This window comes from Panulirus ornatus, chromosome 32 (genome assembly GCF_036320965.1).
Source record: "Panulirus ornatus isolate Po-2019 chromosome 32, ASM3632096v1, whole genome shotgun sequence".
In the NCBI taxonomy this organism is placed as follows: Eukaryota; Metazoa; Arthropoda; class Malacostraca; order Decapoda; family Palinuridae; genus Panulirus; species Panulirus ornatus.
This window is the reverse complement of record NC_092255.1, coordinates 14,267,423-14,279,633: the sequence shown is the minus strand read 5'-3', so window position 1 is coordinate 14,279,633 and position 12,211 is coordinate 14,267,423. Positions and strand designations below refer to the sequence as shown.

Below are 12,211 nucleotides of genomic sequence, written 5' to 3'. Positions count from 1 at the left end.
ATTGTGCAAGCATTATGATGCATTAACACTACACTGCCTATCATATTGGAAAGTGGAATATAGCACATTGGATATCACACAAAAAGATGAGCAGTTGGGAACATCTTTTCCTACCATCTATACAAATGTTGGCTATGACTTTGGGGGTTAAAAGTATTCTTGAAAGTAGATGATCAAACAAGAGGAACATGGAAGTATCGGATGCAATTGCATGGAAGCTGGAGTTACTAGGATTGAAAAGTCAGAGAAGGGGAGTGGAATGTGCATGGGAATGAGCAAGTAAAAGTATAATGCTCATTTTGTTACTCCTTTATTAGTGATGGTGTTTACCAGACTCCACCTGCAAGTGGTTACACAGCGAGTGAAAGGTCACCTTTGGGGAGGCTGTATCCATGGGAGTACAGTTTTATCAAAGAACTCTTCATTCCAAAGTAGTTTACATTTTCGTACTGCTGAAAGCAGTGAAACTTAGGCTGTTGAAGCTTCTGAAAAGAGATTCTGGGTAATACAAGGACTCGCAGAAATTGGCCCTTGGGGTAATCATAACAAAAAAAAGGGGAGGGAGAAACTCTTATTAAATTGCCTATAGGACATGAAAGTAACACCTGCCCAGGTTTCCTTTGAAAGGAAGATTCCTGCAGTTTTAATTGTCGTCCTTTACCAAAGTTCTTTGCATTTTCTTCATATTCCATAACCCATCTGATTAAGATAGTAATGGAGATGGTACTTAGCACAACCCCAATAACTATATCTGCATCTTTGTCTTTACTTTGGCTTTCATACATAATCTTTATCAATTTGTATGGCTACATAACTTACTCCCATTTTTATACATCCCCATGCTTAGCAGTAAATGGCAGGAGTTGAGTGATAATAATTGATTAAGAAGCTTCCTTAACTGTGGATAGATTTTATTAGTCACCTTCCTGAAGAAACTGTAGTCTCATCTTCTCCACCTGAAACAAAATGCATAAATCATGTCTTTGCTTTTCCGTAGCATTATAATTAATGAAAAAAGAACATATGCTCAACATACCAGTCTACTTATCTTTTTATCAGATATTTTGTAATTTTTTTTGAACAATAGCTTAAAGCAAATATGCATTTTCTACTCACAATTTCAGTACTTTATCCTTTCCTCCACTAACAACTCGCTGGCCATCAGGAGACCAATCTACTGAGAATACCTCATCTGCATGGCCAGGAAGATCAATGTCTATCTTTTTCGTTGACATGTTCCAAACTGAAAGTATAAAAACATTCTTTTGAAGCTAATTGCCTTTCCCACTTTATCATCATGACCGGATGAACAGTGACTTCACTTGCACACATACATTCTCTAGTTATGATGCATAATGCATCAACACCAGATCCTACCAACCACAGCCAAGCCCCAAAGACTAATTACATGTTGTACCTTGACTGCTTTATATTCCCTAGTTCAGCCCAATTATATTACTCCTCTCTCTATGTCCAAACCATTTCAGCAAAACTTGGTTGGCCTAAATCATCAAAATGCATTCGCTTTCACAATGTCACTCCTTTCATGATCAACCCACCTCTTGCTTGTCAATCTCAAGCATTTCATTTCAAAAATATCCACCCTCTACCCCTCTTTTGTGTTCAAGGTCCAAGACTCATCCATAAAAAACTTTTGGTAATGTAGGGTATGTTTAAAAATTCAAACATACCCTTCATTACCCTTACATACACACGTTACCATTACAGTTTATTCCATTATCTATTTGTATATATTTCATTTATTTATTATACTTTGTTGCTGTCTTCTGCGTTAGCAAGGTAGCACAAGGCAACAGATGAAAGAATGGCCAAACTCATCCACATACACATGTATATACATAAACGCCCACACACGCACATATACATACCTATACATTTCAACATATACATACATATACATGTACATATTCATATACGCTGCCTTCATCCATTCCTGCCGCCACCCCGCCACACGTGAAATGGCAACCCCCCTCCCCCGCATGCACGCAAGGTAGCATAAGGAAAAGACAACAAAGGCCACATTCATTCACAATCAGTCTCTAGCTGTCATGTGTAATACACCGAAACCACAGCTCCCTTTCCACATCCAGGCCCCACAAAACTTTCCATGGTTTACCCCAGACACTTCACATGCCCTGGTTCAATCCATTGACAGCATGTTGACCTGATATACCACATCATTCCAATTCACTCTATTCCTATATGTATATATTAGCATAAAAAGTATCAGAGATGTCAAATGAAGGTGAAACTGACCTTTCAATGTAGAGTCTTTACTGCCACTAAGAAGAAGTCTAGAATCGGCTGACCATGCTATCTGGTACACGCCACCAACATGGCCTCGTAAGACAGCTATGTACCTGAAAAAATGTGATTCACTCTTTTACATTTACACAATGACAAAGCAAATATCTTGCAAGTGCTTTCTGTCTAGTTCTGTGAACAATGCATGGTGTAAACATAAGAATAATGTAACACAATGCAAAAGTTTATGATTAGTCATCCAAGTCCCTTTTACAGAAAGAGTGCTTATAAATCAAGTCAACAAGTCAAGCACAGAATATTGAAAATGTATATTCTATGGATATTAGTTGACCAAGAGGATGTGTGTGTCGGAGGTGGAGGGAACAAGGAGAAGAGGGAGACCAAATTGGAGGTGGGGGGATGGAGTGAAAAAGATTTTGCGTGATCGGGGCCTGAACATGCAGGAGGGTGAGAGGAGGGCGGGGAATAGAGTGAATTGGAGCGATGTGGTATACCGGGGCTGACGTGCTGTCAGTGGATTGAATCAAGGCATGTGAAGCGTCTGGGGTAAACCATGGAAAGCTGTGTAGGTATGTATATTTGCGTGTGTGGACGTATGTATATACATGTGTATGGGGGGGGGGGTTGGGCCATTTCTTTCGTCTGTTTCCTTGCGCTACCTCTCAAACGCGGGAGACAGCGACAAAGTATAAAAAAAAAAAAAAAAAAAAAAAATTAGTTGACATGCATAAAACTGTTAAAGTCAAACGTAAGATATAATTAGAGGAGCTATATATTTCATACAATACACAGTAATATCCAATCTCCCCATCCTTACGCAATTCCAAACATGCCTCTCGGTTACAGCCAACTTTCTTTCCATGTTTTTCACTTCATCTTTTCCCTTTACTCTCAAATCTCTCTTCTTTTCCTTGAATTCCTTTTAAGTCACTCCATTCTTTCCCTACGCCCAAAATCATTAATATTATTTTATACTTCACTTTTGCAACTTTCATTCTTTAATTTGGTAATCATTCTGCCATTCTCATTCCCCATTATGAAACTTCATTGTGTCATTATTTCTTACCCTAATTACTCTTCATACTCTACATCCATTTTCAAGGCTTGCAATTCGTACTTTATCATTCTCTTCCTGTGATTCCATGTTTCACTCTTCTTAAGGTTTCACCCTTTTAAAAAACTGGCCTCTTCCCCTCCATCTTCAGAAAACTTACTAGATACTTGAAGTTTTGATCCTTTTTCAAAGTCCAAACATCCATCCAGATCTTGCAATCTTACTCCCTCTCTCAAACACTGCTCTTTCTAGAGTCCTTCCAAAACCTTGCTCTTAGACAAACTTCCAATTTCCTTTACAATCCTCTGTAATTTCTCCTCTAACTCCCCTAACAATGATACTGTTGAGAAAAACTCTCCAATCTTTCATTCTTTTTGTTTCCCTCTTCCACATGTCTCCATCAAACATTAGTCTTTTGCTCCCCATCCTTAATCTCTACCCAAAATCACTCATTTATTCCTTTAACTGTTCTGACGCATGCCTTGCTATCTTTGGAAACCTCTTAACTATGTCCAACACCTTTGTCATCCTCCATAAATTTCAACATAAATCACACCATTTCAATTAGCTCCATCATGTGTGCATTCTACTTTCATAATGTTTACATATGCTTTTGATCTTCCATTGTTTTTCTTGTATACTTGTTCAGTTTTCTCCTTTAAAGAGGTAATGCTAGGAACAGGTGAAACAATGGCCTTGCTCATATCTTATCCAAAATCATTTTCAGAATATGTGATCCACCAAACCATACACTTCCATAAATCCTCCTAGATCTTATATCACACTAACATTTCTAATATTTTTATTTTATTTTAATTATTATACTAACATGTAATCTAATACTTTTACAGTTCTAAAATTCATTCATACTACTTTTGGCCTTAAAAGAATTACAGTTACTACATCCAATCAGTCGTCTGGCACCTGGGCCTCATTCCAAAGCCATGTGTATATTGCATGAAAACAAGCATACCACTCAGCATCTTTTCAGTGGCTTGAATCACTCTGGATGCCTTGTCCTATTCCTTTTGCTTATGCCTCATGCTTAAGAAGCTTAAAACATTCTTCCCTATCACCATTTCAACTTATTTCTTAACCTACAGTAGATGCGATAGTTCCCTGATTAAATGACCTTCCTTGTCTTGCATACGATGGTTTCAGCAGGAATCTACAACCCTTTTTCTTATTCCCTTCTCATCCCTCTCAGTGCAACCACACCCAACTCTCTAATACTCTTCCACTACATGTCTTTGTGAATCATTGTAAAATTTTCTCCCTTATCCATAGTTATTTTTTTATTTATTGTGCTTTGTCGCTGTCTCCCGCGTTTGCGAGGTAGCGCAAGGAAACAGACAAAAGAAATGGCCCAACCCACCCCCATACACATGTATATACATACACGTCCACACACGCAAATATACATACCTATACATCTCAATGTACACATATATATACACACACAGACACATACATATATACCCATGCACACAATTCACACTTTCTGCCTTTATTCATTCCCATCGCCACCTCGCCACACATGGAATACCATCCCCCTCCCCCCCTCATGTGTGCGAGGTAGCGCTAGGACAAGACAACAAAGACCCCATTCGTTCACACTCAGTCTCTAGCTGTCATTCAATAATACCCGAAACCACAGCTCCCTTTCCACATCCAGGCCCCACAGAACTTTCCATGGTTTACCCCAGATGCTTCACATGCCCTGATTCAATCCACTGACAGCACGTCAACCCCGGTATACCACATTGATCCAATTCACTCTATTCCTTGCCTGCTTTTCACCCTCCTGCATGTTCAGGCCCCGATCACTCAAAATCTTTTTCACTCCGTCTTTCCACCTCCAATTTGGTCTCCCACTTCTCCTCGTTCCCTCCACCTCCGACACATATATCCTCTTGGTCAATCTTTCCTCACTCATTCTCTCCATGTGCCCAAACCATTTTAAAACACCCTCTTCTGCTCTCTCAATCATGCTCTTTTTATTTCCACACATCTCTGTTACCCTTACGTTACTTACTCGATCAAACCACCTCACACCACACATTGTCCTCAAACATCTCATTTCCAGCACATCCATCCTCCTGCGCACAACTCTATCCATAGCCCACGCCTCGCAACCATACAACATTGTTGGAACCACTATTCCTTCAAACATACCCATTTTTGCTTTCCGAGATAATGTTCTCGACTTCCACACATTCTTCAAGGCTACCAGGATTTTCGCCCCCTCCCCCACCCTATGATCCACTTCCACTTCCATGGTTCCATCCGCTGCCAGATCCACTCCCAGATATCTAAAACACTTTGCTTCCTCCAGTTTTTCTCCATTCAAACTTACCTCCCAATTGACTTGACCCTCAACCCTACTGTACCTAATAACCTTGCTCTTATTCACATTTACTCTTAACTTCTTTCACACACTTTACCAAACTCAGTCACCGGCTTCTGCAGTTTCTCACATGAATCAGCCACCAGCGCTGTATCATCAGCGAACAACAACTGACTCACTTCCCAAGCTCTCTCATCCCCAACAGACTTCATACTTGCCCCTCTTTCCAAAACTCTTGCATTCACCTCCCTAACAACCCCATCCATAAACAAATTAAACAACCATGGGGACATCACACACCCCTGCCACAAACCTACATTCACTGAGAACCAATCACTTTCCTCTTTTCCTACACGTACACATGCCTTACATCCTCGATAAAAACTTTTCACTGCTTCTAACAACTTGCCTCCCACACCATATATTCTTAATACCTTCCACAGAGCATCTCTATCAACTCTATCATATGCCTACTCCAGATCCATAAATGCTACATACAAATCCATTTGCTTTTCTAAGTATTTCTCACATACATTCTTCAAAGCAAACACCTGATCCACACATCCTCTACCACTCCTGAAACCATATGTATATATATATATATATATATATATATATATATATATATATATATATGTATATGTGTGTATGTGTGTATGTGTGTATATATGTGTATATGTGTGTGTGTGTATATATATATTATCCCTGGGGATAGGGGTGAAAGAATACTTCCCACGCATTCCTCATGTGTCGTAGAAAGCGACTAGAGGGGACGGGAGCGGGGGGCCAGAAATCCTCCCCTCCTTGTATTTTTAACTTTCTAAAAAAAATGGGAAACAGAAGGAGTCACGCGGGGAGTGCTCATCCTCCTCATAGACTCAGATTGGGTTGTCTAAATGTGTGTGGATGTAACCAAGATGTGAAAAAAGGAGAGATAGGTAGTATGTTTGAGGAAAGAAACCTGGATGTTTTGGCTCTGAGTGAAACGAAGCTCAAGGGTAAAGGGGAAGAGTGGTTTGGGAATGTCTTGTGAGTAAAGTCAGGGGTTAGTGAGAGGACAAGAGCAAGGGAAGGAGTAGCAGTACTCCTGAAACAGGAGTTGTGGGAGTATGTGATAGAATGTAAGAAAGTAAATTCTCGATTAATATGGGTAAAACTGAAAGTTGATGGAGAGAGATGGGTGATTATTGGTGCATATGCACCTGGGCATGAGAAGAATGATCATGAGAGGCAAGTGTTTTGGGAGCAGCGTCTGGGGTAAACCATGGAAAGCTGTGTAGGTATGGTAGGTATGTATATTTGCGTGTGTGGACGTATGTATATACATGTGTATGGGGGTGGGTTGGGCCATTTCTTTCGTCTGTTTCCTTGCGCTACCTCGCAAACGCAGGAGACAGCGGCAAAAAAAAAAAATAAAAAAAAAAATAAAAAAAAAATATATATATAAAAGCCAATATTCCTGTTTCATGATAAGAGAAGTGGACCCAGGCAGTATGATACAGTGGTTAAATTGTGAGAACTTCTATTGACGTTTGTGTAAATAAATTATACATTTCCCTTTTCCATAGCCAGAGGTTGAACCATTATGTGACATTCATTTTTTCATTTCATTTCAAGCTAGAAGTTTCAGTTTTCTAAATTATTTCTTACATTTTTCATATGTATATATATGTATATGTGTGTGTATGTGTGTATATGTGCGTATGTATGTGTATGTGTATATATATGAATATATATATATATATATATATATATATATATATATATATATATATATATATATATATATATATTTTTTTTATTATTATACTTTGTCGCTGTCTCCCGCGTTTGCGAGGTAGCGCAAGGAAACAGACGAAAGAAATGGCCCAACCCCCCCCATACACATGTATATACATACGTCCACACACGCAAATATACATACCTACACAGCTTTCCATGGTTTACCCCAGACGCTTCACATGCCCTGCTTCAATCCACTGACAGCACGTCAACCCCGGTATACCACACCGCTCCAATTCACTCTATTCCTTGCCCTCCTTTCACCCTCCTGCATGTTCAGGCCCCGATCACACAAAATCTTTTTCACTCCATCTTTCCACCTCCAATTTGGTCTCCCTCTTCTCCTTGTTCCCTCCACCTCCGACACATATATCCTCTTGGTCAATCTTTCCTCACTCATTCTCTCCATGTGCCCAAACCACTTCAAAACACCCTCTTCTGCTCTCTCAACCACGCTCTTTTTATTTCCACACATCTCTCTTACCCTTACGTTACTCACTCGATCAAACCACGTCACTCCACACATTGTCCTCAAACATCTCATTTCCAGCACATCCATCCTCCTGCGCACAACTCTATCCATAGCCCACGCCTCGCAACCATACAACATTGTTGGAACCACTATTCCTTCAAACATACCCATTTTTGATTCCGAGATAATGTTCTCGACTTCCACACATTCTTCAAGGCTACCAGGATTTTCGCCCCCTCCCCCACCCTATGATCCACTTCCGCTTCCATGGTTCCATCCGCTGCCAGATCCACTCCCAGATATCTAAAACACTTTGCTTCCTCCAGTTTTTCTCCATTCAAACTTACCTCCCAATTGACTTGACCCTCAACCCTACTGTACCTAATAACCTTGCTCTTATTCACATTTACTCTTAACTTTCTTCTTTCACACACTTTACCAAACTCAGTCACCGGCTTCTGCAGTTTCTCACATGAATCAGCCACCAGCGCTGTATCATCAGCGAACAACAACTGACTCACTTCCCAAGCTCTCTCATCCCCAACAGACTTCATACTTGCCCCTCTTTCCAAAACTCTTGCATTCACCTCCCTAACAACCCCATCCATAAACAAATTAAACAACCATGGGGACATCACACACCCCTGCCACAAACCTACATTCACTGAGAACCAATCACTTTCCTCTTTTCCTACACGTACACATGCCTTACATCCTCGATAAAAACTTTTCACTGCTTCTAACAACTTGCCTCCCACACCATATATTCTTAATACCTTCCACAGAGCATCTCTATCAACTCTATCATATGCCTACTCCAGATCCATAAATGCTACATACAAATCCATTTGCTTTTCTAAGTATTTCTCACATACATTCTTCAAAGCAAACACCTGATCCACACATCCTCTACCACTCCTGAAACCATATGTATATATATATATATATATATATATATATATATATATATGTATATGTGTGTATGTGTGTATGTGTGTATATATGTGTATATGTGTGTGTGTGTATATATATATTATCCCTGGGGATAGGGGTGAAAGAATACTTCCCACGCATTCCTCACGTGTCGTAGAAAGCGACTAGAGGGGACGGGAGCGGGGGGCCAGAAATCCTCCCCTCCTTGTATTTTTAACTTTCTAAAAAAAATGGGAAACAGAAGGAGTCACGCGGGGAGTGCTCATCCTCCTCATAGACTCAGATTGGGTTGTCTAAATGTGTGTGGATGTAACCAAGATGTGAAAAAAGGAGAGATAGGTAGTATGTTTGAGGAAAGAAACCTGGATGTTTTGGCTCTGAGTGAAACGAAGCTCAAGGGTAAAGGGGAAGAGTGGTTTGGGAATGTCTTGTGAGTAAAGTCAGGGGTTAGTGAGAGGACAAGAGCAAGGGAAGGAGTAGCAGTACTCCTGAAACAGGAGTTGTGGGAGTATGTGATAGAATGTAAGAAAGTAAATTCTCGATTAATATGGGTAAAACTGAAAGTTGATGGAGAGAGATGGGTGATTATTGGTGCATATGCACCTGGGCATGAGAAGAATGATCATGAGAGGCAAGTGTTTTGGGAGCAGCGTCTGGGGTAAACCATGGAAAGCTGTGTAGGTATGGTAGGTATGTATATTTGCGTGTGTGGACGTATGTATATACATGTGTATGGGGGTGGGTTGGGCCATTTCTTTCGTCTGTTTCCTTGCGCTACCTCGCAAACGCGGGAGACAGCGGCAAAAAAAAAAAAAAAAAAAAAAAAAATATATATATATATATAAAAGCCAATATTCCTGTTTCATAATAAGAGAAGTGGACCCAGGCAGTATGATACAGTGGTTAAATTGTGAGAACTTCTATTGACGTTTGTGTAAATAAATTATACATTTCCCTTTTCCATAGCCAGAGGTTGAACCATTATGTGACATTCATTTTTTCATTTCATTTCAAGCTAGAAGTTTCAGTTTTCTAAATTATTTCTTACATTTTTCATATGTATATATATGTATATGTGTGTGTGTGTGTGTGTATATGTGCGTATGTATGTGTATGTGTATATATATGAATATATATATATATATATATATATATATATATATATATATATATATATATATATTTTTTTTTTATTATTATACTTTGTCGCTGTCTCCCGCGTTTGCGAGGTAGCGCAAGGAAACAGACGAAAGAAATGGCCCAACCCCTCCCATACACATGTATATACATACGTCCACACACGCAAATATACATACCTACACAGCTTTCCATGGTTTACCCCAGACGCTTCGCATGCCCTGCTTCAATCCACTGACAGCACGTCAACCCCGGTATACCACACCGCTCCAATTCACTCTATTCCTTGCCCTCCTTTCACCCTCCTGCATGTTCAGGCCCCGATCACACAAAATCTTTTTCACTCCATCTTTCCACCTCCAATTTGGTCTCCCTCTTCTCCTTGTTCCCTCCACCTCCGACACATATATCCTCTTGGTCAATCTTTCCTCACTCATTCTCTCCATGTGCCCAAACCACTTCAAAACACCCTCTTCTGCTCTCTCAACCACGCTCTTTTTATTTCCACACATCTCTCTTACCCTTACGTTACTCACTCGATCAAACCACCTCACTCCACACATTGTCCTCAAACATCTCATTTCCAGCACATCCATCCTCCTGCGCACAACTCTATCCATAGCCCACGCCTCGCAACCATACAACATTGTTGGAACCACTATTCCTTCAAACATACCCATTTTTGCTTTCCGAGATAATGTTCTCGACTTCCACACATTCTTCAAGGCCCCCAGGATTTTCGCCCCCTCCCCCACCCTATGATCCACTTCCGCTTCCATGGTTCCATCCGCTGCCAGATCCACTCCCAGATATCTAAAACACTTTGCTTCCTCCAGTTTTTCTCCATTCAAACTTACCTCCCAATTGACTTGACCCTCAACCCTACTGTACCTAATAACCTTGCTCTTATTCACATTTACTCTTAACTTTCTTCTTTCACACACTTTACCAAACTCAGTCACCGGCTTCTGCAGTTTCTCACATGAATCAGCCACCAGCGCTGTATCATCAGCGAACAACAACTGACTCACTTCCCAAGCTCTCTCATCCCCAACAGACTTCATACTTGCCCCTCTTTCCAAAACTCTTGCATTCACCTCCCTAACAACCCCATCCATAAACAAATTAAACAACCATGGGGACATCACACACCCCTGCCACAAACCTACATTCACTGAGAACCAATCACTTTCCTCTTTTCCTACACGTACACATGCCTTACATCCTCGATAAAAACTTTTCACTGCTTCTAACAACTTGCCTCCCACACCATATATTCTTAATACCTTCCACAGAGCATCTCTATCAACTCTATCATATGCCTACTCCAGATCCATAAATGCTACATACAAATCCATTTGCTTTTCTAAGTATTTCTCACATACATTCTTCAAAGCAAACACCTGATCCACACATCCTCTACCACTCCTGAAACCATATGTATATATATATATATATATATATATATATATGTATATGTGTGTATGTGTGTATGTGTGTATATGTGTGTGTGTGTATATATATATTATCCCTGGGGATAGGGGTGAAAGAATACTTCCCACGCATTCCTCACGTGTCGTAGAAAGCGACTAGAGGGGACGGGAGCGGGGGGCCAGAAATCCTCCCCTCCTTGTATTTTTAACTTTCTAAAAAAAATGGGAAACAGGAGTCACGCGGGGAGTGCTCATCCTCCTCATAGACTCAGATTGGGTTGTCTAAATGTGTGTGGATGTAACCAAGATGTGAAAAAAGGAGAGATAGGTAGTATGTTTGAGGAAAGAAACCTGGATGTTTTGGCTCTGAGTGAAACGAAACTCAAGGGTAAAGGGGAAGAGTGGTTTGGGAATGTCTTGTGAGTAAAGTCAGGGGTTAGTGAGAGGACAAGAGCAAGGGAAGGAGTAGCAGTACTCCTGAAACAGGAGTTGTGGGAGTATGTGATAGAATGTAAGAAAGTAAATTCTCGATTAATATGGGTAAAACTGAAAGTTGATGGAGAGAGATGGGTGATTATTGGTGCATATGCACCTGGGCATGAGAAGAATGATCATGAGAGGCAAGTGTTTTGGGAGCAGCGTCTGGGGTAAACCATGGAAAGCTGTGTAGGTATGGTAGGTATGTATATTTGCGTGTGTGGACGTATGTATATACATGTGTATGGGGGTGGGTTGGGCCATTTCTTTCGTCTGTTTCCTTGCGCTAC

General features: G+C 40.4%; 2 protein-coding genes across 7 annotated transcripts in view; one reads left to right on the top strand and one right to left on the bottom strand.

Moving 5' to 3' along the window:
* The window catches only part of LOC139759058 (intraflagellar transport protein 27 homolog), a 225,593-nt gene that overhangs the window by 144,064 nt on the left and 69,318 nt on the right, over nucleotides 1–12,211 (top strand). The gene's annotated exons all lie outside the window — the stretch shown is intronic.
* Nucleotides 294–12,211, bottom strand: part of Nle (notchless protein homolog 1) — an 82,821-nt gene continuing 70,903 nt past the window's right edge. For all 3 annotated transcript variants that reach the window (XM_071680972.1, XM_071680970.1, XM_071680971.1), the window contains 3 exons: nucleotides 2,278–2,381; nucleotides 1,117–1,243; nucleotides 294–956 (listed from right to left, as the gene is read on the bottom strand). In XM_071680972.1, the coding sequence (XP_071537073.1) occupies nucleotides 944–956; nucleotides 1,117–1,243; nucleotides 2,278–2,381 (244 nt within the window). In that variant the 3' untranslated portion in view covers nucleotides 294–943. The remainder of the gene's footprint in view (nucleotides 957–1,116; nucleotides 1,244–2,277; nucleotides 2,382–12,211) is intronic.